We start from the raw sequence: 25,565 nt of genomic DNA, 5'->3' as shown, positions 1-25,565 counted from the left end.
AAAAGCTTTTCTTTCGTTAACCAGCCGGATGCAAACCGGGAGGAAAGAAGGGGGGATAGAAGCTAAGTAGCTCTTCAATTCCTTTTGCATGCCAAAAGAAGAGGGTTCGTGTTGCGATCACATTTGGATAATGAAAGTTTCACACTCGTGGTTTATGCCGTGAATTTCATCTCAAACAGAAAAAAAGTAGCAACAATTGGATGAAAACCATGAGATATTGTGGGCGAAAATGGGAAGTAACGTTGCCTTTATCCTTTATTTTCCAATTTCCGTTTCCTGACAGTTGTTGAGTGATGATGACGGATTAAGGATGAAAATGTGACCAAAAAGGACATTCCAGACGAGTGATAATAGAAAAAGAGTAGGGTGAGAGAATTCGGTTATTGTTTAACTTCAAAATGGCAACAATTTTCTTCAGTTAATTAAATTTATGAATACCTGATTAGTTGTGCTCTCACAAACACATGTTGTTTTACATTGATGGTCGTAAATATGAATATTCAAAAGAAAATCAAGAATATTTTTGAATCAAAAATCAATTGGTTTTGAAAAAGCGAAATGTGCAGAGCAGTTATAAACACTTCATCAACATTTAAATTCCAACAACCATTCTACTCACTTAACTATAGGAATCGCTCATTTGAACAACCTATTTGTGATCCCTTAACTGATTTCGCAGAAACTTAGTGAGATTCAAAAAATTCTTCCAGATTACATATTTTCAGACATGGTCCCTAGTAATATGAAATTTATTCTAGATCATCATGTTTTTTCAGAACAAAAAGCAGAGTAATACAATCCAAAACATACAATTTCAATGAAAAGGATATAAAAGGCACGTGAGGATCGAAGCCGATATCACAAATGATAGCTTTTGGATGGGTACTATGGGAACGAGAAATTCATGCAGAAAATGTGAGTAAAAAGATGTGAGAGTGAAGAGAAATTAGTTTACGCCCGTAACCTGAGCGAAAAAATGATTCGTAAAACTTGAATTCGAATTCCTTTTTGTTCACGGCTGACGAGTTTTATAGCGAGTTAAACCTCCAGACGAGCAAGCACTAAAACAAATTACTTGTCGGGTGAGATGAAAAAAGAAGAATAGTATTGTCTGGTTTCTGAATAGAAGTGAATATCTGAAAAAGAAATAGAAAAAAACCAAGGTATTGTGTTCTTAAGAAGAAATCTTATCTCTCCGTTTATATCCGTCCGAGTATTAGGGTGTTTGATAACGGATTATCGAATAAGACAGGGATAGAAAAGCCGGGAGCTCTTATCATATCAGTCCATATTTTTTAGTGGCACATATTTTTTCTTCTTTTTTTCTTTTTGCATATTACCAAAACAAACTCCTGATCTAACGTAGGGTTTTTTCCCAAATTCCTCAATTTTCTTCTGGTTTCTCAACCGCTATGAATTTCTTTTCTCTTTCTGTCTCTTCTTCACTATTTTTTCTTTCCCTCGTTCACATTTTCTTATCAAATTTTGTATTTGTTTTTAAATTCATTTTAGAATCAGTCACTGCCTCAGTTTTTCGCGCCTTCTGTTATTTTTTCAAATAATTCCTTTGTGTGTTACTCTCGCCTCATGCTGCCAGCTTGAGAGTAAGGCGCAAAGAAAGAGGTTGGCCCGCACATAGAACGCGCAAACAACTTATGACACCATTGATTTTAATTTTCGTTCCCTCAATGTTTTGGACAACTTTTGTGTTTTGTTTCGTTGATAAAAACTGTTTTTCTTAGAAGCGAAGATGGATACATTTCATTTATTGATAAAAAGTGCTTTCAATTAGGTTTTTCCTCCATTCAAAAACTTTTAAACTGTTTTGAAGTATAGGGGTTTACAGCTTGAGAACAACATTTTTATTTTGAAAATTTCGATTCTTCAAATATTAAAAAACGTCTGATAAGCCGTTTTCAAAATCGAATGATTTTTTTGCGATAAGACTCAATTTTTTCTAAAATAAATAGTGTTATTTTTTCATTCCAATTTCCGTTCAATCCTTTATTTTTCAAAAGACTAATGATAATTATAAACTGGCAGATTCCAGTGGGTATGACATCTACTCGACCAAAACGAAGTGTTCGAAACCTCACTCCAGCTCCACCAGTTGAGGACGATGCTACTATCGGTATGTTGTACACCTCACTTACCCCCATTGTGCATGTGGCCCTTCTCTCGCTCATATTGATTGACCTCATCTCTCTTCTTTGCAGTGCGCAGCACACTGGACCGTCTCATCTACACTGTGGATGTTATCGCGAGATTCGACCAAACGCGCAGAGATGTAGCCGCTGTACAAAGAGGAGAATCAAATAAGACGATGGCACAGGTTATGACAGAGGCGAGATGGCATGAACATGCAACAAAGGCAAAGAAAGATTGCCCTCTTGGGAGTACAAAAAAGAAGAAATATTACACGGAAGAAGAAGTTACTGATGATGACGAGGAGGACGATCCAAATGTTCCAAGCACTTCCACAAAGGTGAGTACAGACAATTAAATTAAACAAGTGTTGGAACTCACGATCAAACTTAAAAAATCGTTTATAGTGTTCCACATGAAAATTGCATCCATTTGTACTATGCTAACCAATTTAAAGTAAACTGATGTTTTTTCAGCATGCAAGAACACCAAAACCAACTCCCGAAAAGAAAGTTCCAACGCCATCTAAAGCAAAACTAGCTGCTATGAAAAAGAAGGCAGATGCCGAGAAACGAAAAGCAATGCGAGAAGCTAAGAAGTTGGAAGCGCTGAATGAAAAAGCCGCAGAGGAAGAAGAAGCTGATGAAAGTTATTTGGGAATGCCTGTTCTAGAAAACGCGGAGGATCAACCAACCACGTCTACGAATCACGAATCGATGAATCCAGTCCTTGAAGACTTCAACGATGTTGTTCCAGAAGTTTTGGAAGAGCAGCGCATTCTGGAGGAACCCGAAAATCCTGCAATCCTCAAGGAACCGATCAACAACACAGAAGACTCAACAATTCTAAAAGAGAAACCGATAATCGAAGGAGAAGGACTGGCAATGAAAGAAGAGAAACCGACAATCGAAGAAGAAGGGCCGGTAATCGAAGAAGTTTCCGCTGAAGAACCAAGTCACCAACCAGATGAGTTAATCACACCAGCTACAAATATTGAGCAGATGGACACTGATGAGCCCATGGAACAGGAACCAGAGATTCAACAACCCGTTGCTGAAACACCAATTCCTCTAGAACAGAAGATAGAAGAAATGGAAGTGGACGATCCGAATGTTCCGGGACGAACTCAGTTAGATATCCCACAAAACAAAACCAAGTGTGATGAGCCAGTCGTTTCGAACAAAGAGGAAGAAAAACAGAATACTTCGGAGACAACAGAAAATGAAGTAATTCCTCCTATTGATGTTCCTGAAACAGAGAAGGCACCAGATACATCACCACTGGAAAAAATTGCTCAACCGACACCGGAACCTCTTCCTGTAGTTTCTGAGAAGTCCATTGTTAAAGAAACTGAGGCCACATCATCAGTCGTCGATCCACAAGTGCTTGAGAAACCTGCTGGACAAGATGCTGTTACTCAAAAACCAGTTCAAAAAGAACATGAATTAGTCCAACCGGAGCCACCAAAAGAAATCTCTCCAATCGTTTCATCTCAAAAGATACCAGAAACTGAGAGGCCTCAAGTACAACACACGCAACCACAAGAACAGCAACAACAATCTACTTTCTACAAACCGGTACCATATTATTCTGAAGCAGAAGAACAACTTTTCAAAGCACCTGAAGTCTCTAAACAAAACCCTGAAAGCACAGTTCCACTTCATAAAACATTCAAAGTTGATTACTCGTACATCCCAATCACATATCAGAGTACTGAAGAGATACCAAACTATTATAGTCGAAGAATGATAAAACCATGGATTGGGAACGATGTGCAACTCTACCCATTAGATTGCGTTCCTCTGTCAGACGATACGCCAGGACGAGTTTGGTACCCGCCGAGAAGAGCATGCACAGAAGAATGGGAGCCCATGGTGGAGATTGGACCACTTACTGAAATGCAAACACTGGAGTTGACTCTTTGTCCCGAGTTTCTTCTTCACTGCTACCAAGAAAAATGTGATTTGATCGTCGAGCGATTGATAGAGCTTCAAACTCCTTTTGTGCGAATGAAACATTTTGAGCCTAGACAAACTCAGGAAATATGGCATCAAACTGGACTCCAGCTTGAGAAATTTGAGGAAACTTTAGACGAAATAAACACGAGAGATATTCGGCGCAGAATGCGAGTCGCCTGTTTACCGAAGCCACAATTGAAGTGCGGACCAAGGCATCCGCAGTGTATACGGTATGCAAAGTTCGATAATACTTGGTACACCAGCAGTCGGAAATGGCGTGACAGATCTTGTATGGCGCCGGGGTATTACGCTCGTTTGGACACTGAATATCGTTTCACAAATTCCAAGGATCCCACGACTTTGAATTTCCGAATGCACATGTCAGAAATATCCCAACGTGTACATAATGGAGATCTTGGTAGAAAAATCAGAACATTCTATCTTCCACTCATCTACGATATTTCCAAAAAATCACCACTGGTTCAGCAAAGAATGATGCTTTTCCGTGAACGACTCGCTCGTTATTTCCAATATGAAGACTTTGAGAGAAGTTATATGGACGACCCAGCATGTCGGGAGATTTACAAAAAACTTCGTCCGCTTCCATTCGAGAATGGTGTTGTTATTGATGAAGCCGAAGAGGAGCTCGACGTATTGATCGCATATTACAAATCTCGGCATGCTGTGGAAAATCCACCAATTCAGTTGCCAAAAGCAGGAAATGAGAAGCTGCCAAACAGGAAGGACATTGCAAGAATCACAGAACGGCTAGTGGCTGATATTGTCGATTGCGTTGTCTTCCGTGAGCACACTGGTTTGGTAAGTATTTTCGAATACATTTGTATTTTCTAAAGCAGTTCGAAAAAAACCCATTTACTAATCTTACTGTTTTCAGCATTACTTCCCCTACCGCGCCCCTATCCACAACAACGCTATTCCCCCCTAACTGCAATCCAAGTCAAGTTCATGGAGGACCACAAAACTCATACGGTATAACAGAATATATTCAAAGCAATTGGAAATCAAAATTGTCAAAATTTCCATAGTACGTGTATTTTCACTTTCTCATTGTTCCCTCTCCCAAATACATCCTTCTTACTACCTGTTCTTAAGAAAAAAGAAAATGTATTATTTTGCATGTAATTGAATCATAATTTTATAAATAATGTTATTAGCCCGTTCTGTGTCCCGCGCTGTAGTCTCTTCCCAAATCCTAATCTCATCCTTTCGAACTCTCTGCAATATTCTTGAATTCGCAATTTGTCTGCTATCAATTCCCATGTCAAAACCTTCTTGCTGTCATAGACTTTTACTTTCAAAAGTTTCACGTAATTATTTTGTTTTAACGTCTCTTTTTCCATGTTTATGCAATAAAATTCAATGTGTTTGACCAAAAGTGGTTATTGATTTCTAACTGATAAGAACATCAGTGTTATCACATAAGTGAATGTTTATTCAAATTCCAAATTTTTTATGTAAAGTTTAAAGAATGAAAAAGTATTTAATGGAATTGAGAGAATTGAATATTGTTGATATGAACATTTCCCTCCAAAGAGATGGCTCCGATGCTCTCGAATGGAAGACGATGTGGGAAATCTCCGAGAAGAACTCCGTTGGTGGTGACGTGGAAGTGTCCTGGGTAGACACGGACTTGGAGGTCAAAGGCTTGGTCGTGGTGAAGTGGGTTGGAGTGACGAATCTGGAAAACGTTCGGTTTATTTCAAACACCACTTTAGTTTTCTGAAAAAATATACCTCGTTTCCCCAAGCATTGTCAATCTTGGCATTTATAGCGACAATCTTGTCCTTTTCCCATCTGAAGCTCATGTGAAGAGCAATGTTTCCTCCAGAGATCAAGTTGATGTTGAAGTCCCTGCAAAATAGATGTGTTTTATGAAAGAAGTTCTGCTAGATGTTTGGTGTTAACTCACTTGTTCTTATGCTTAACGAGTCCGTTGAAAGCAATTTGAAGTCCAGAACGGACTCCATATGGGAGAGCGAATGATCCTGGACAGGCCTAGAAATATGGAAATTTATAAATAAAGAACATTTATTGATTGAAATAAAAACTCACTGGGTTGAGAATTGGAGCTGCCATGTTTCGATAAAAATGGAAATTGAGAATCTCGAGTTTTTCTTCCTCACCCCGTTTATTTGTACTATTCCCTTATCGGCATTCTTTCTCTCTGCTTTCCAACTCACTCAGCTGCCATTGGTGAAGTTTGGCCGTGTAAACTTTCGGTATCAGAAAAAAATGACGTGTCACTAATAATTCTGACTATTTCCACCAATAGCATTTGTTGACGAAGCGGATTGGAAACGTTTTATGAGTTGCCTCGATACATTTTAGATAGTCATCGTAATGGTGGGAGTACTACGTTTTGAAGATGACTTAAAGTTTGTGAAATGTGACATTTACAGCATTGTTTGCATGGAAAGGCGTTGATTGTTTGATGATTGAAAATTGACATTTCAGAAATTCATGCATGCAGACTTAAAGAAATGACAAAAAAACAAACTAATCCGGTTATAAAACGTAGACAATCCTGACTCTGTATATGAGCAAAACATAAAATTGTCGTATTGTTTGTGAGCATCAAAATTTTTGTTTGGTTTGGATAATTCCAGTGGGATTTCAAAGAAACAACATGTTATGACAGACATTTTCACCTTTTTCAGAGCACCTTGTTTTGATTTTGTCTGGGAGGTTGTGGATTTCAGACAAATAAAGTTTTTAACGAAACACTCGAAACTTGGACCATCTGAATACGAATAAAGTTTGCTTTTGGTAGAACACTGTTCAGCTAAAGTCCCCAGCTCTCAGAAAACTAAAATTGTGTTCAATGAACTAAATGCTTCATTTTTTCTTAATCGCTGTTCTATAGAAATTCAAAAATGCACACAATGAGCTAGACCTGATTCATAGAAACGTTTATTTCCTGCTTCCAGCAAACCAATAAAGTTAGTCAATTCAAAACTTGTAATAACATCAATCACGTTATGTGCAAACTCTTAAATTTTTCCCATTCATTGCAAACAGAGTTCAGTTTTTCAGATTTCAAGATTGTATTGTTCTCACAGATGTTGCCTATTTTCAAGTATTTGTTTTTAGTTATAAATTTGAAAACATGGAAAACCCCTTATTTCGTTCTCAACAATCAGACATTTTTTGTATAGCTTCAATTCTGAAACATCAAAGTTTTCCTTTTCAATAACTGCTGTCCCACACGTTTTCATCTATTGTTATATGACCTGAAGAACTATTAGACTTTTGAATCTTTTTTTATTGTCTGGCTTTTTTGAATTGTTCGTTGTTGTAACATTCCAATGGTTCCTACCAAATCTTCTATTTTCTTTCTGACGTCACACATTTTTTGTTATTGGGTCAAGGAGAGTATTTCGATATTACACTGGAAAAGAAGGGCAACCATCGTTTCCTACACTTCATAGTTTATTATTGCACCAGCCGCTTTCTTGATGCTTGATAACATTTCACCTATCATTCATACTCTCTACCTTCATCAAAAAATTATTACACTACTAGCGATTCCTTCAACATGTCACAAAACATCCACTTCTAACTCGTCGGTAGCCATTGTTTCCATAAACCAGGAAGTGAAACTATGACACTGAAGCGAGTTAGAAATGGTGATGGCAAAGACATTTGTCTTAAACATTGTCCCAAAAATCGTCGAGTTGAGAAGAGGGAGAACGCGTCGAACCAAACATATCAAAAAATGAGACAACAGAAATATCAAAATCTCATGGGATTTAGGTGACGCTGTTTTCGTTTTTGAATATCCTATAAAAATGGGTTGAAAACATTTCCAATTTGTCAGATTGGATTGGATTGGCTGAAAATGTCTAATGAAAAACGACCCAGGTAGGAAAAAATGTGTTCTCGTACTTCGTATGAAAGTAAAAACGTGAGAATTCTTTAATGTTGGTTCTCTCCTCTCTATTTTCTATTTTCTATGCGCAAGTTCACATGTTCATCAATCGTTCTAAATATTCTCACGATTCGATGAAATGAAAAACAAAACGAAAAAACTGAAAGAGAAAAAAGGAAAACGGGACAAAACTAGAAGAGTGTAATTATGTACGTAGACCTGATAACTTTGTGCCTACTCTCCTCTTCTGTGGTCCCAATAGACAACAAAGAAACCTCCGTTGAAAAGCGATTATCTCAAATCCTTTTCAAAGCGCACCTCAATTTTTTCAAGCGTACTTTTTGTCTTAGGTCTGTTTGTCTTAGACCCATCGATAGAGTACGTGAGCTGTTTCTTAAAAACATAATGTTTTCCAGAAAGACACCGAATTTGACTTTGTATGTTCTGACCCAGTATGATCTGATCTTGTATGCATTCTGCTAATGATTTAAATGTTGTTCCTCCTCTGTATATATTTTTATTCAGTTAAGGTTAACCCCTGTCTAGGCAATTCCTTAGCCGAGCTGTTTTTCCCTAGAATTTTTTTTCCCATTTTTCGACCAACCAATGACGTGTAGTGGTTTAGGTTCAAATTGGGCTGCAATAACTCCTCTCTCATTTTTCACCGTAAATACTAGTTTGGTTCCATGGGCTTAGTCTTCAAATCAATCAAAGATGTGCCTATATCAATCACTTCTTTTTTGCTGGAGAATAAGAAAGAAAAGAGGAAAATGGCGTTTTTTGGTAATTGAAGAGGTGACTCTTCTGAGGGCACTTCATTTTTCTCTTTTCTGCATGTTGTCTTGCAGACTGAATGTGAAACCAGAACTGAATACAGATGACATCACGCTCGTCAGAATTGTGGAAGATGTTGAATTTCAAATCTATATTGGTGTATTTCAAAAATTCTGAGTATTTCAAAATAAATAAATGTACTCAACACATCACATTTTCCTCTTATCCATCGTAAAACTTTCATTTTCTACCTGATCTGATTCTATTCTCAGAACGATTAATCCGTTTTTACGAGGTCTAGATTCCTTTGTTTATATTGCTCGTGCTAACCCATTCCAGATGCTTCTGCGTCATCAATGACTCTTTTAAACTTTTTAATCATTCTATCCTTTAAATTTGAGTAAGGATTTGAGGTCAGTTGGAAAGAAGTTGTTTTGGTCAGATTCAAGAAGTTTACATATTTTTATTGACGTTGTGCTTCAGGAAGTTCTCATCACATTATATTGTTGCTGTTGTATCTATCTGAACAGAAGAATTCTGTAGACAAAATGACATGTAAGTTCATTTCACTGAACATGTATTTGTACAAATTTCTTGTTTTCTTTTCTGAAACTTAGCCCAAAACTAATGACATATGTATTCCAAACAAATCTTTAATCATACGTGTTCGCTGTTTTTGAAAGTCTCAAATGGCGCCGTCGTCTTTCTTCATATTTCCTTTTCTGTTCTTTTAGTGGAATCATTAAGTTTCTGCTGATCCTCTAGGGGACCATCATTTGATACTCCGGATACTCAAAAAGAGTCGAGTCAAACTTTGCTTCAGCCTTCGATTCTGAATGACATAATTTATTAGTGCAACGTCGATGCGTTTTTTTCCGTTCTTCTATATTTCTTTCTTCCGTTTTCAGTGTTTTGTCTGGCACTCTTTGATGCTTTAACTTTTTGAAGGGATACTTCAACTACACAATTTTAAAAAGACATTCCAAAGAACATCACTGTTTATATTGGTCAATCATCTTTTCAGGATCTTTGAGCATTGACAGGCTCAGAAGAGAAAAGTGAAAATGAAGAGCATGTCCGTATCAAAAGAAGCCAATTTTTTAATTCTTCTTTTTTCTCTCTCTCTCTTTCTTTACTACTGCTGTCCAGGTTGTGCTGTCCTACCAGTAATCCTTTCCATTCTGTTTTTCTTACTTTTCTCTGTTTTTAAGATCTTCGGCCAACCCAGTGTTATGGAATGTTCTATGTTTGCTTACCAAAACTCAAGATGAAAACTCATTAAGATTTTCAAATATTCATTGGAATGTCTTCGATCGAAATTCGAATACCGAATTCCATGAAATAGATCTTTATTCAGGAACAACAGATGATGTATTTAGTGTCTGGGAAGGGGACACTAGAGGGTTTTTCACACACTTCAATTTTTTTCTCATTTTTATTTTTCCGAGTCTGCTTCTGTTTCCAGATCTAGTCAAGTCAATTATATTTCATATTCCCTCTTACCGAACTATACTGACTTCTGACCTACTTCACACCCGTATGGATCCTAGACTAAGGACCACATGATGGTTGTTACGTCTTTTGTCTGGAGTTTTGTCTAATGTCGCTTTTGCGGTAACGACAACTTTTGTGACAAGCGATTCAGAAAATTGACATTTTTGATTGAAGTCACCAGCCAACTGGCTTGTCTTTCTCAATCCGTTGCCGCACAGCTCACTTCCTTCAGACATATCAACCAGTTTGTCTTATGTTTTAGTTTCTTTCTTCTCTCAAGAAATTTCCTGATTTCTTTTTCCGCCATCCAATTATAGACATTTTCTGTGTGAGCAATTTGACTGACAGACGCCATCCATAACTATAGGGACCTTGGTTCTACCTGCCTGAAGTTATTGGCGCAGAGAACCGAAAGGTATAGAAGAAATAAAAAATAACATGATGTCGAAAAACGACTGGCATTCTTTCCTTGAACAATTGAAGAGTAAAAGAAACAAACCCCCTGATCTATCCAACTATGGGAACCTTCAATTTTTAGTTTCGGTTAGAAGCGAAAAACGGAAGACAACCGAGAATAGATGAGGGGGTATAACCTTTGTCAGATGGGTTTCTAAGCTTGTTTTCTGTTCTGTTCATCATGTGATTCATAGAACTGATAAATCATTCATTCGTTTTCGTTTTGAGACATTGAGGTAAGTCGGTAAAAATCTTGAAAATTTTGGTGCCCAATGGAAATACTTCCGCGCATGAACATTTGTTAGGTTATTTGGATTAACTGAAGTTTGTACTCACAAAACCTTGTTTCACTGGTATCACCAAGATTGGTTCCCAGATTTAATCAAGCATACCAAAAACCTTTTTGGGTTTCTTTTCTCAGAAATGTTAACTAGGAAATCGCTTTTTGAGCATGTTTATAGGCTAGACCTTATTTTTTAGTGTTGAAGTAGAGCCTGATAACTCGAATGTTTTAGATGAACGATTGTGAGAAACTACTGTAACTGCCTTACAGTGTAGGTTTGAAAAAATCTATAAATTATTCAAGCACCTTACTATCTGTCAACGCCTCCATCAAACTTCAGCAGTTTCAACTACTACATCATTAACTAAAGTTGTGTAACTTTTGAAGGTGTATCGAGTTTTGAGCTTATAAACTTTAAACTAGTAATTATATTCATTTTCAAATGTTAAAGTTTACGTTCAACGAGTCAACCCTTACATCAATTCAAACTCATTAAAAAAAGTGTCTCCTACTAGAACCAGTTCTATTTTCTATTCTCTCAATTTAATTTCCCATTTTCAACTCGTCACCTCCTCAACTCTCAACTCTCATCTGGAATTCTGAGTGCGGCTGGTACCGAGTACATCATGTTCTGAAATGAAGATATTCGTTCTCGACTCATTGGAGCAAAAAGTTACTTCCAAATATAATATTGTTTCTAAAACGAGGGGTCGCCGAGAGTGAATGTTGTGTATGTGTGTGCCTCCTCTTCTAAATCACTTTTGCATGCTCGACTTCCGCTCCTCCCCGGGATTCCTTGTGTTTTTTGGAAAAATGTCACATATGAAGTTTTTTTCTTAGATGCCTTTTTCGTGTTAGCTCTGGTCTTCATTTTCCAAGCATTCCCCCGTCATGTTTTCCTGACCCAACTTCGCGTTTGTCTCGACATGCCGAAAACTTTTCGAATAGGCGTTCAGAACAAACAAAAAAAAACGTTTTTGACTTCATAATTCTCCGAAACCACCTTCTATTCAGTAGAGCGCTCCCGACATATTCTGTTCTCTGACAGCCACACAATGCAAATTTTTTCCCTCTTCAATTTTACCCTTCTTCCTTTTCTTCTCGGCTGAATCGAAACGTCTGTGTACTGCCCTTCTTTTTTTCATCCTTTTAAGTTTCCAGTGTAATGAAGAACTTCACTTGGAAGTTACTTTTCTAGTGGAACAATATAGGGAGCAGGGTTCATCAGCTAGATGAGTTTCAATCCTTCAGCCATGCGGAAAAATTCCGAGAAAGGTTGAAAGATGACACTTGAGGTTCGCCATCATTTCTTCTCTGAAACGGAAAGAAAAAGCAACTCAAAAGTCAACCCCCCGAAGGCGAAGTCGAATGCTCCATCTGATTCATACTTATGTTTTCTCATATTACACACCCAAAAAAATTGACGACGTTCTATTACTCCTTTTTTTCTCTCGTCTTTAAATTGACTTTGATGAGCGTCTTGAAGCCTTTTGCTTTTTCGACTACTCCTACCATTTTTAATTTAAGGATGGGTCATCCCGTACATTGTTATCATTTCTATTGTACCCAAGTCAGGAATCGAAAACAGACAGAAGATTAAACGAATAATACCTTTTTGTGTATTTGTAGAGTCATTAACAGAAGCGCCTATTATGAGAAAAGACCGCATGCATAATTTGTTTTAGATGTAGGAGTGTGATAATCTCACTTTCTTGAATAATTCCTCTTAGCGGCCACATAGAACGTTTCCAAAACTATTTAAATATAACTTTAACTGGATTAATGTTTGACTATCAAAACAGAACCTTTTTGATATGTTTTCAATATGTTTCGTTTAAGCAAACAAAACTGAAAATTGATGGCTAAACTCTATAATTTCCACACGTTACCCTCACTGCGTATGACCATATTGAAATCCGATCAAGCTCTTATAAATACATTTTAAAGATTAACAACAGCTTTTAAAGAAGATTGTCTAATACCGAATGCACGGGTTTATTTTTAAATAAACTGGACTTTATAATGCGGAGTGCGCAAGAATTTTTGATAAAAAGAAAAAAAATATTCCATTGAAATCCTAACGCGTAAGATTTTTTCTTTGAAAATCCCTCCGTGCCGAAAACAAAATGTGATACAAAACTTCCTAGTTAGGTTTCACTCTTTGTACTTAGTAATCCATATCAACTTTTAAGCTAAAATTATTTTCATAGAGATTGAATTAAACACACAAACAAATTTCAAAAATTTGGTTCATCAGACTGAAGCCATAAAATAGTTCCTGTCTATTGTCTTTGGAAATTCTTATGCAGTTTTTGTGTTTATTTTTGAATTGGTAATGATAATTTTACAATGTTAATTGTTATTCCTGTTATTTTTCAAAGCGTGAGAACACTCATATTATTCAAATGGGCAAATGGGTCGACACAAAACGAAAGAACCAAAAAGGATGCGTCGATTACTAGATTTCAATCTACTGAGACTTTGGTTTTTTCTTGTGAAATCGAATTACCAAATTATCATCAGTCTTGCTTCTCCATAATCAATCTCCATGTTTTTATTCGTTGGAATGAACCTGTTCCGTACTAGTGTTTTTGCCGATCTTCCTTGTTTTTAACCACCTATCTATCGACCACCCATCTTCATTATTAGTATTTGAAGGTGGTACATCCATAATCCGAATTCACTACATTTGAACGTTTATACTTAGCATCAATTGTAATAAAAAATGACGATATGTTGTAGGGCTTAGCTTCAAAATCTTCCCACATTATCCCCGCATCTTCCAATTCATTATTTCCGTTTTGCAAAAAGGGCACGTTATCAAAAAATTCTAACATATACATCCGTAGCTTCCGATTCATCCTTGTCCGTTGTATAAATGAATTGATGTCGGTTGCAAACATTTTCTTTTTTTAAATTCTTTTTGCAATGACTCCAAATGTTTATTTTTAATTTTGATTTCTTTTCTTCTCACTTGGAGTCTTAATGTACCAGTCTGATTTGACTTCAGATTTGTTTTTCTTGGAGTTGTGTAACTACATTATTTGTTCGTTATTACTCTACCGCCCTATCATGCTATAATTCATTTTCCATGAATAATTTCAGTGAGGAGTTCACTGAAAATATTCCGTATAAAATTCGCAAATTCTTATGTTTTGTATGCTCCCTGTAGAAACAAGTTCATTGAGAAAAAAGTGAAGACATTAAAAACAAAAATAGGGAAGAAGATGGGCTGGTGAGATATCTGAAAATGAAATCAAATAGTTTCTCACTCTGGTTTTTCTTCCTTTCTTCTTGACTATTCTCGTTTCCTGCGTCTTTCCTGATGTGAAAATTGGGTAAACACTTTGAATTTTCTCCATCATTCTTGTCTTATGGTATTTTTTCGTTTTTTGAAGATGAATTGAGTTCTCATTCAAATTTATGAACTTTCTGGTTGTGCTCCAGGCTTTTTTATAGGGACGAAATCTCACGTATTCAAAATTTTTTTGTTTGTATAGATCTGGATTTTTTGAATTTCTGATCTTGACTACACCTCAGTAATATTTTTATTTCACATCAAGGTTCTCCCGGTAGTTCTTGAAGTTTTGTTCTCTAATGCATTTATTTTCAATTGTGACACTTCCTCAATAATAAATTAAAATTATTAAAATTCCTCATTAATTTCACACATTCTTCAGAATCAAAAGATTGAACTGCCTTTCAGTTTTTAATTTGTGTAAAACAAGAGTCTAAAGCACATAGATCAAATCCAATTTGTTTCTAAAATAAAAGCTTCATACGTCATTAACTCCCACTCGCTGAGTTCCTGTCAACCAGGGTTGTCCCACGCGGTTGACGGGAATGGCTGTGAAGAGAAGTTGAAAATTTATGAACCGAACTATAATTTAGTTAAGTCACGTAGAAAGAGTATAATCGGATGACACTCAGAATGTAATAGACATCCGGAATGAAAGAGCAATTTGATCTCGTGGAACTGAAATGACATTTTCATGCAAATCACAAGATTATAGAGTGAAGATACAAGTTTTACAATGCTAAAAGATAATGTTTCAAGTCTAATCTAATTTCCTGGTGATTACTGCAATCATAAAATTTAACGTTGCTAGTTCGAATATAAGAAGTTAGAGAAAGGGTATCATAAATTGATTTAGTTTAATTTAGTTTTGTTATCATAAAAAACCACGGAACTGGAAATTTACTACAGTTAACTCAAACGAACTGCCTCATCTGGAAATTCAAACAATCCGTCCCGGTTCAGTATTTTACCATTGAATCTTGAAAACTCAAAAATCTAGAAAGTTCCGGATTATAGCAAAGTTCTTTTTTCCTATTTCTCAGACACACGCACATCCTGTCATAGAATATACGGTAATTATTGAATAGTGTGTTTTGAACCTCATGAACTTCATTTAAATGACGCTATCCTTGGTTTTCATTCAGGTCTAGAACATTATTTTGATAAGAATGCAACATACGTCAATTTTATTAACTATCCCAAAATTCCAGACTTGAAAATGATGTTACTTGGTGATATTATTGTGCAATTTTTCTAGTTTAATTTACTTCCTAATTCCCACTAGCTGATTTGTGTGACTCAGATACACAGATTTTTCATATTTCTTATCATCTTTTACTAATACTTTTGTTTCGCTTTTGTTTCAAATGAAATTTGCTGACTTACAGATCTCTCCAACTCCCACAAGAGTTCAACTTCTATTGTATTAATCTCCGCCTTCTAAGGCGTTTCGACAAGTTTCAAAATGGAGGTGAGTGAAAGGACATTTTTCAGATTCAACATTCTCTTTTCTCATTTACATTTATATTTTTGTAAAGTAGTCTTTTCTCTCTATGCGCCTGTGGGTAATTCAATTTTATCGAGATGATGAAGTCATTTGGTACCTTCCTTGTCTGGGTAAACAACGCTTAAAGCCACAAAAGGGAGGAAAGAAGTGAAAACGGCCCGGTTTTTTTCTAGGAGATAATAAATGACTGGTGAAAATAAGAGTGCCTACACATAATGCGAGTAAGGCAAGTACAAAACGAGGAGTCGTCAACACAACATGTCTTTTTCAGTCCCAGTATTCATTTGATCTATTTCTCCTGAAAATTGAAAACATCAAGTTCTTCGGCATCAAAACTGGCTGAAATAGTCTCACTCCCTCCCATAAAAAGGTGTCTTGACAAATCGTCATGATCCTGTCCCAAGTATTTTTGAAGAGAGACGTACATGGAACCTTATTCCGATCATTGGTCCACTTGAACGAAAAATTTTAGGTAGTCGGTTAGACAAATATATAGCATTTACTCGATGTGGCTCGTCCGTCATTTTAATTTGCTAGTCCCCTGCGGATAGCTCATCCCGGATATAGTTTAGCTCAAGTTTAAGTTTTTAATGACACGGTGGACTAGTGTGCAAGTTGAGAAATTGAGAAACTACACATGTCATTAGACCTTTTTGTGACTTCCTTTTTCCACTGAATATCTATTTCATTCCTTTTTTACTACCCTAGTTGTTTTTTGTGTTATTTATTAAGGTGCCCATAGTCTGTCTGGAAAACAAATATAGCCTGGATCTCTTCTCTCTTGCAGTAGAATCTCAGTGAATAATAATAATTTCCTCTCACTGATTTTTGCTTTTTGAATGAGATGGATCTTAAGAAGAACGTCTTTTTTTATGTTCGTTCAGTGTTTTTTCCACCATAATGAGGAAGTAAAGGTTCTATTCATTCTCGGCTAGCTGTTCGTAGTTTCCTGCCAAATATCTAATTCAGTAACACCTACACTTCTCATAAATCATCAGTATCTGGAGAGGAAATACACACACAAAAGCGAATTTAGTATAGTCGTCATTTAGTCTGAGGTGAGGTCCCACAGGAATGGCACAACTAACTGGAAACGCTTGTTTTTTGTCAACGAATTTTTGAAAAATTGAGAACAAGATTGTTCAGTGATAACAAAAAGGGCACCATTTTTCTCTAAACGTTTAAATCATGGGGTTAGGTTTCGTGAAGTGAATTTTTCTAAGTCTTTTGGTTTTCTGCACTGTTGAGAGATTAAAAATTGAAAAACTTTTCTGATTGTTTCTGAAGGCATTGAAATGAAACCTAGACTAGACTTATAATTACTCTCAAGGAATTTCCAAGTTCTCAATCATAACAATATTTTGTCGAATCTCACGTTCTTATATTTATGATTTTATTTCCATTTTTTCCAATTCTACGTCGTATGATTGTTTTGAGAACACATGGTTCCCAGAACCCTATTTTTGAATCTTTGAAAGTATTACACAATTCGTGCAGAAGTGTCTGGAACATAGAAATTGTGATTTTCATTGTACCAGTGTATTTTTCATGTTTATATATGGTTTCTCATATTATTTCTCATACTGGAGTTACTTGAAATAGTTCAATCCCTGAACTTTTATAACTAAAAGATTCCTTGGAGGAAATTCCTGAAAGCGTCACAGCATTTGTAGGTTCTATAAAAAATGAAAATTGAAAGAGAATTATGAATCATTTTTCAAATTAGCTTTGTTGGAACGATAACTACTATCCTTTGATGCTTAATGCTCAAAGACCTTCCGAGATGGACGACATCTTGTTCTTTTTTTGACGTGATTGTTATTTTGTTATTATTTTTCCCATTACACATCGATTCGCCAGTTCGTTTTAACTCAGTTACTTTTTAGAAGTATTTTGTTCTTATTTTCTATTTTCGACTTGCCCTTCTTTTTTTTCGTGAGACAAAATATGTTGGCTGGAATTGGCTATCATTTTGTTCTCTGAGGAGTGTATAGTGTAATGGCACCCAGGACATAATATGTACAGCAATACGATACATATAAATAATTTTTGTTCTTTGAATTTTTATTAATACTTCTAAGAACAACCGGAAAAACAAAGTCTTGGATCTTTGAAGTTGGATCTACAGCATCATTTTACTTAAGGCGAGGACTCACGCAAGAATTCTGAATTTGAGAAGACTTTTCTGCAAAATCTCCTACGCATATATCCAGCAAGTAATTGCCCTCTGACTAGAGACAGAGATATGACATATTTTTCAAGTAGCATATTTCTGGATTCATATTGAGGAACTTTTTTCTTTCCTTCATAACTTAGATTAACAAGATTGTGCTCTTGCGTCTGTGCAACATTTGGACATATGTATTCCATGCATATTCCATTAATATTTCACCGTAATGCATTGACACCGACACACAAAGCTTGTCTCCCGCCTTCGCAGTTGCCAATTTTTGCCCTATTCATTATTTCTGTGTTTTGTTGTTTTTTCTCAATAAGAGAGCATTATGGGGGAATCCTTGTTTTTTTTTTCAAGAATTCGTTTTTTTTTTCATTTTGTCTGGACTAACAGTAAAATTTCAAAGAAAAAGAAGAAGCACCTGTTTTGGAAGTAATGGAAGAAGGAACCATGAAAGGTTAGGCGATTTTTGAAACTCCACTTAAGTGTGGGTTTTTGAGTGAAAGTCTAGCGAGAAAAACTCCAAACCGACCAAAAACAATATCTGCAAAATTTGAGTTTCTGGGGGCGTTTTGAGAGTTTAGTGTGAAACTTGATTGGCACCTTCCAAAATTCTATTGACACCTTTTTTGTTTTGAGGTGTTCGGATTTCATTTCTCTTTTGAAGGAAATTTCAAGTACTCGAATTTTGTTTTTATTGGAACTAGGTTATTGCGTTCTTCTATTCCTTAGACCTACAAATCTGCGACAAGTTTCAGACTATCTTCGGCTTGCTCAATTTTATCTATTCAAATAACATGTCTTTCATTCGTTTATTTAATAGTTAATCTTTGAATAATTTTTTAATAATTTTCTAGTAATCACAATTACCGGTTGCCCAAAAATCTGTGTAATTTCGGGCAACAGCCGACTTTCTCCTATTTCGTCATAAACCGGGTAATTTTCACTAAAAAAACAAAGGACGTGATTAGTGATGGCTCAAAAGCACAACGGCCCAGACGGCTTCTTCGTTGCTCCTTTTCTTCTTATTCCCACAATTGGAAGAATATAATTGTACTCATTTTTAATTATTATGATGTTTCGTTTTGATCTCAAACGGGCGAGATTCTATCAAAATCGAGTAGACTGCCTCCAATTCTGCACCGACTAGCAAAACTTCAATAGATCCGAAATTAGGTGTTATACATATGAAATATCCTCTACTAGCTCACAGATCGTGATCACAGAACAACAAAACAATTGCTTTAAAAATCCAGAAAAAAAAGTCTGCAAATTGACTAAAAGCTGTGAGACGCGTCGTTTTTTCTCCGTCTCAAGCATCCGTTTAAAAAAAAGACGATGAAGTAGGGTTGAAGAACTCATTTCATACAACAAAAAACTGGAAAGTAAGAGAAATTTCAGTTGAAATTGTGAGTGTTTTTGACAGGTTTGATGCTCCTTTCGTTTTTGTTCATAACTTTTATATTAGTTTTTCCGTTGGCTCTCCGTCATTTCCTCCACGTTCAAGAAAAATCGTGTTCTTAGAGTATACAAGGCTTCTCTTTTAGGGATAGGCTTTTTATAAACACACGATTAGGCGATATGACCAAAGTAACATCTCTCTGATTTCTGCATTTGGAGCCTTCTTTCCCACAGTTGTATTTTAACCCAATACAAAATTTACTGTAACCTGAAGGAGTTTTTTTCGAAAAAAGTGTTCTTCTCCCTAAATTTGTCCCATCTTCATTGCATAAGTATAACCTCAGTGTCTTCTCGTATTCAAAAAATAAATAAATTCTATGTTGCATCACATCCGGTTCTTTTCCGGGGACATTCCCAATATATTCTTCCTTATGCACTCATCAAATAAGGAGAGAAAAAAAAAACTAACTATGACTGTTCATGCTCAAGAAACATGATATGTTTGTTATACACACTAAGAAAAAAGAATGTTTCAGTTCTTCTTTGTCGCGTCTTCTCATGCCTCCAGTAATGGTGCCATCGGATGCCGCCTCCTCTCCAACCACCTTCATTGACGTCCTTTTTGGTTGGGCAGTTTCTTTCATCACAATGTTGTCGCATTTGTTGAACGGATACCTCACAGCATTCTTTGTATTTACTGGTAAGTACATATGAATTTTTGAATTTTTGAGTTTTAGACACTACGCCTATTTCAGACGCCCCCACTAAACATAATCATTTTATTATTTTCAGGAATTATTCTAAATCTATTGTCAGTCTTCATATTTCTACGAAAAGAACGAGCTGGAACACCAGCAATTCAGTATTATTTGGTACGTGAATATTAACGGAATCCTTTAGAGGATTTGGTATATTTTAGTGAGCATCGTATTTACATTCGTCATAAGGAACTATAATTTGTGAGAATAACTCAACTCACGAGGCTAAAAAATGAGACAAGACATCTCAAACCTCTCATTTTTCTTTAGCTGATCTGATCGGTTACTCATTAGAAAAATGAATTGTATGCATGACTTTACAAAACAGCAATTTGAGCGCTTTGCGTAATTGGACGGTTCAGATATTCTAGAAGTGCTTTTCCAGACAAGTAAAGCGTAGTCTGAAATTAAAAAAACTGAAAGTAGGGACCAACAAATTCTGAACTATCATAGACCACCAGAAGAACATATTCTCACATGAAACATTCATTGTTTGAATTACTGAAAGACCAGAGATCTAAAAATGTTTAGATGCATATATACAATGCCCTGTAAATTGTTATGCATTAATGAAGCAGTATGACTTTGATGATCGCTGGTTTGACAAAGAGACAGTACTTGATAGAAGAAGTTTTCAATCAAAATAATATTTAGGCTTTTTGCTAAACTAAAACTACAGTAATTCAAGTTCTCTTTTTCAAAAATATTGTTTTCAGGTGACACTGACACTTTGGCAAACTGCACTACTAGCCAATGCTTTTCTACTGTATTCATTTCCCAACTTGTGGTGGGGTCACCTAGTGTCACAAGGCACCTACGTGTACCTATACCCTTATGTTTACACGTTCGCAAATACCACTCACACCGGATCCGTGTGGATTGTTTTGACACTGACTATAGACCGCTATTTGGCGTTGTGCCAACCACTCAAACATCGTGCAATCGGAAAGAAACGGTGCGTGAAACTAAATTAAGTGAAATCGAGAGAGAAGAAAGAAGAAGCCGTCTGTGCCTAAACTAAACCAAATTTCATTTTCAGAAGAGTGCGAAGATTGATGGTGGTGGTGTCAATAATGGCTATCATGTTTTCAATTCCGCGATTCTTTGAAGTTCATGTAATTTTATATTGTGATCCTCCAACCAGCGACAATTGTGTTGCTACAATAGATAGGACTTCACTTTTCGACGTATGTGAGAAAAAAAGAGGGCGTATTAAGTGGGGAAAAATAGATCTTTGTCCCAAAAGCATAACTTATTCTGAATTCTAAGGTGTTGGCGTTTCTCAAAAGGTCCCGAAAACTCACTCAATCTAACTCAGTCTAAGGTAGCTGGGTGGGAAAATAGGTTGAAAGCTATTGTGAAGAACAGGAAGTGGGGGAATTGAAGTGTGGTCTTTGATTATACATAAACTAAAATGTTGAAGTTCGAAATGTGATGCTGGGTTAATGAGCAAGCTGAAACTTAATCATTATCTTATTTTCAGAATCAATTATATTGGACAATTTATCACGTCATCTTAGCAATGATATTTGTAACTCTACTTCCCTGCCTTATTTTGTTTGCTCTCACACTGCGAATCTCAATTGGTACATAAACTCTTTACAATTTCTCTTGCGTAATCAACGGTTTCCTTTCAGCGCTCCGATCCGCTATCGCTAAACGGAAATCTTTATGCGCACCCAATTCGGATGTAGATACACGGTGTAAATCAATGAAATCATCTCGATATAACTCCTCAAGGTCAGTTTTTATTTTCTTTCATAGGAACCCTTTTGTTTTTATGACGTCAACATATCTTATCAGCAATTATCAATTATTCCAGAAAAGACCATAAATCGAATATAATGTTGGTTTTGGTTATCGCTAAATTCTTGATCTCCGACATCTTGCCAACGGTCATTGATGTTTTGGAGCATGTAAGTGATACCAGAGGAAGAACACTAAATAAGCTGGAAATAAATTATAGGTTGTCGGTCAATCAGCGTTCATGAGGTCACCACTTGCTTCCTTATTCGTGGATATATCAAATTTTCTAATCGTCCTCAACTGCTCATCTAACTTTTGGGTGTTTTTCGTATGGGGGAAACGATTTAGGCGGTCTTGTCGGAAATGTATAAAGTCAACTCAAATAGGAGCATGTATTTATGACATGGCACAATGGAATACTGACTCGGTAGGAAAACACAAACGACGGTGAAATATAAGCATTATTCATGTTTTCAGGAAGTTTCGTTATGTGCACCGTCATCATTTACTACTGCAAATGTTACGAAAGCGTATGGTAGCACGGAACGATCATTCCGATATAAACGGCACATGGAATTAACTGCGTCTAGGTTCGTTTTCCTATCCGAAAACACTATATGTATAAATTGGAACAATTTCAGAACCGATGAAACGTCCCTGAATCCTAGTAGAACTTGAATCGCTGATCTCTTCCCAATGTACAATTCTTTTTATGCCTGCTTTTTTATCATTATCATCCGCTTTCTAGATTTCATTTATATACAAAATACAACACGTGTTTTCTTCTTCTCCAAAACTTGATTTCAATGTTTTTTCCAATTCTGTCAAAAATTGCCATTCTATGAACCACTCAAAATGTATTGTTTCTTAAAACCCCGCCAACGATTTTGATTTGCTTACTTGTCCTCCCCACACACTCTTGTCTCTGCTTTTTTCCAATTTTTGTGTCAAAAAAACAAAAAAAGAATAAAAACCAGAGAGAAGATGTTGTGGATTTCACTATGGAAATGTCGTGTGTCTATCCTCCGTCCCCTGGAATCGAGGAAATAAATAAAAGCATAAAGCGTTTCGAATAGCAACCACAAGCCCGACTCGGCTCCCGAATTCTTTCATATTCTGACATTCACCCCACATACACTACACAGACGTTTCTGTTTTCATATTCTGTAGTCCTAGAATATCATAATGGTGGTTTCATTCTTGCAAGTCATCCTAGTCTCCGTGGCTATTATCGGTAAGCTTGTAACCATACTGATTTCTGCATATGATTAAGGATTAGGTACCTACCAACAAGTACAAATCAAGTGCTACGACTGTGTTACCCCACTCGGCGTGGATGACGCCAACGACTACTGTAACGCAAGTTTGTACTGCAAAGGAGTCTACTGTACAAAGGGACCGGACGCCTTGTCAAACGGAATCTATCACGGATGCATTGACAATCCACCAATTGATACCGCAGGAGCGTGTAAGGTCTTAGGAAATTTAGAGAGCAAACTTTCTAAATTTTAGAGATTTAAGAGAAAATTTTTGTAATTTCCAGCTTGCAAACTAGTCACCAATTCTTTGGGTACTCACACGAACTGTTTCTGCAAGAACATTGACTTCTGCAACGACTCTCCGGCCATTCGTGATAGTCAAATAATGCTCGTCGCCTTCCTAATCGTCCTGACCTTCTTCTATCTTTACGTACAATAAAAAATGTTGACCTGTTATTCATTGTTTTTACTTTTGTCCTGCCTTTCAGATTGCTCATAAAGAAAAGCGCCGCGGTTCCCATCAAAACATTATACAGATTACAAAGCAGAACAAAAAACCATCGAAAGAGCGGTCGTTCCACTTCCTTCCGAGCATACATCTGTGAGCTCTGTCCCTCTCGCTCACAAAAATGACAGTTGGTTTCATTTTTGTGTTTGCGCCGGTGTGTGTCGAAGGAAACAACCCTTTTCGCGACGATACTCTCTGTCTATTCATCTCTCAGATCAAAGAGGCACAGTTCGCCGATTTCTTTAGTACCCCTCTATGGTGCACTGACTTTTTCTTATTAGAGATGTTTACACGTCACTCAAAACTAAACTGTCAACCCCTTTTTTCTCAACAATAACTTCAGTTTTTCTTTTCGTTTTCGGTTCTCCGTTCCGTCTCGTTCCACTTCCGTCACTTTCCTTATCGGGGAGCAACAAATCATTTGCAAAGTTTCCATTTTAATACAAATCAATATGTTTCTAGAAAATAAATACTTTCGAAATGTTTAGCAGACGACAATTACTAGTGAAAACGTTTTGAACCTTTTTCCCTAATTGTAGAGTACTTCCTTTGTAGTCGACCTCTTTTTAACTTTTATGACGTACCACTTGTCGAAATTGCTTTGAAACAACTTCATGCATGTACAATGTGCACAAAGTAAAACGGCAGTTGATATTTGCTAAACGATTATCTTTAAACTTTCGCTGAAAACCAGACTGGGAAAAGCTTTTTGGTGTTCCGCCAAAGAATGTGCAAGAGTCAGAGAGTTCGGTAGGCCGATGATAGTCAAGTGTGAAATGAAACGTTTTGTGAATAGTAGCTTTTTGGTATATTTCACTTTTGATTTTCTCACCGCTAGGTTGTTTATATCTTACAGTTACTGCCTTCAAGACTATTCTAACAAAACTATAGTTCTAATGAATTGTCAACTCTTTATAATCTGACAAAGATAGTTAAAAACAATTAAGACCTTTAGAAAATAAATTCTCTGCGTTTCTGTGATTTTAGATACAGATCCTGTTGGAATAAGTAGAAAAAATATGACGAAAATATATTTTCTATATTTCATTTTTAGTCTCCGAATCTTTGAGTTAACATCGAATTATTTTGCATTAATATGAGCAACAAAAATACAAACGTTTTGAGGATACCAAAGTTCATTTCACATCAGTCATACAATTGTTAGACGGATTAATTAAGAATGATGAAAGTAGCACCCACCACGAAACATAAAACTTTCTAACTCCTCAACCTAACCTAGTACGACTCATTTCTTCTCCGAATGCTCTTCTCTTCCTTTCCATCAATGTACTTTTTAATCTAATTCTTTCTCTGTCGTCTAATTGCCCATCCATTGTATCGTCTATCAATTACAAGTGACATGACAGGCCGGAGACACACGTATATGTCCGCGCATCGAGAGAAGTGCTCATTTCCGTCTGTCTACCGAAGAAGACAGAAGGCCGTCTGTCTCTCTGTCTCTCCGAACAGGCAATTGGATAAGAGAGAAAAGGTCAATCCAAACCGTCACATTATGCTGTTGGAGACTCCCCCTCTTGGGTGGGAGGAAAAGGATGGTCATCCACTTGGCAAACAGCCAACCGGCCCTCTCAAAGTGTGTTGGGAGGGCCTTACGCGCGTACAGCCCCATCTCTCTCTCCACCGCCCTCATCGTTCTTTCCATCTGCCTCACTCTGCGTCTCTTCAGTTCTCTCTGTCTGACCCTTTTCTCTTCACCCCGTTCACACTCATTAAAGTTCCTCCTTTTGAGGTATTTTCCCACGACTTTGCATTTTGAAAACTATGATTTCCTAAGGAATTGTTCCTTTTTTCTGTTTTTGAAAGAAAAAGGAAGTCTAGTTATCTGTTTTCGCAACTTGATACAACTTTTCTTGATTGTATCTTTGATTTTATGATGTTACACTTTTCTCACC

General features: G+C 36.5%; 5 protein-coding genes across 5 annotated transcripts; 4 read left to right on the top strand and 1 right to left on the bottom strand.

Moving 5' to 3' along the window:
- Window positions 1–2,055: 2,055 nt before the first annotated feature.
- On the top strand, window positions 2,056–5,049 carry GCK72_023441 (uncharacterized protein; the record flags this gene model as incomplete). Its single annotated transcript, XM_003102579.2, has 4 exons — window positions 2,056–2,131; window positions 2,217–2,485; window positions 2,622–4,922; window positions 4,999–5,049. 4 exons carry the CDS (start codon window positions 2,056–2,058, stop codon window positions 5,047–5,049), a joined length of 2,697 nt encoding a protein of 898 aa, XP_003102627.2.
- A 543-nt stretch (window positions 5,050–5,592) lies between these two features.
- GCK72_023440 (uncharacterized protein) lies at window positions 5,593–5,986 on the top strand (the record flags this gene model as incomplete). The annotated part of the gene is made up of 2 exons (XM_053735399.1): window positions 5,593–5,816; window positions 5,896–5,986. 2 exons carry the CDS (start codon window positions 5,593–5,595, stop codon window positions 5,984–5,986), a joined length of 315 nt encoding a protein of 104 aa, XP_053578965.1.
- GCK72_023439 (uncharacterized protein) lies at window positions 5,605–6,200 on the bottom strand (the record flags this gene model as incomplete). Its single annotated transcript, XM_003102597.2, has 4 exons — window positions 5,605–5,802; window positions 5,858–5,975; window positions 6,034–6,119; window positions 6,177–6,200. 4 exons carry the CDS (start codon window positions 6,198–6,200, stop codon window positions 5,605–5,607), a joined length of 426 nt encoding a protein of 141 aa, XP_003102645.2.
- A 13,751-nt stretch (window positions 6,201–19,951) lies between these two features.
- Window positions 19,952–22,563, top strand: GCK72_023438 (uncharacterized protein; the record flags this gene model as incomplete). The annotated part of the gene is made up of 10 exons (XM_003102574.2): window positions 19,952–20,081; window positions 20,174–20,253; window positions 20,856–21,094; window positions 21,179–21,326; window positions 21,623–21,725; window positions 21,777–21,879; window positions 21,962–22,055; window positions 22,106–22,312; window positions 22,363–22,475; window positions 22,527–22,563. The coding sequence occupies 10 exons, from the start codon at window positions 19,952–19,954 to the stop codon at window positions 22,561–22,563; spliced, it is 1,254 nt and encodes a 417-aa protein (XP_003102622.2).
- A 507-nt stretch (window positions 22,564–23,070) lies between these two features.
- GCK72_023437 (uncharacterized protein) lies at window positions 23,071–23,583 on the top strand (the record flags this gene model as incomplete). Its single annotated transcript, XM_003102521.2, has 3 exons — window positions 23,071–23,119; window positions 23,165–23,353; window positions 23,429–23,583. 3 exons carry the CDS (start codon window positions 23,071–23,073, stop codon window positions 23,581–23,583), a joined length of 393 nt encoding a protein of 130 aa, XP_003102569.2.
- Window positions 23,584–25,565: the final 1,982 nt, after the last annotated feature.

This window comes from Caenorhabditis remanei, chromosome X (assembly GCF_010183535.1).
Source record: "Caenorhabditis remanei strain PX506 chromosome X, whole genome shotgun sequence".
Classification (NCBI taxonomy): Eukaryota; Metazoa; Nematoda; class Chromadorea; order Rhabditida; family Rhabditidae; genus Caenorhabditis; species Caenorhabditis remanei.
Note: the sequence above shows the minus strand (reverse complement) of the source record. Positions and strands in the feature narration are given on the sequence as shown.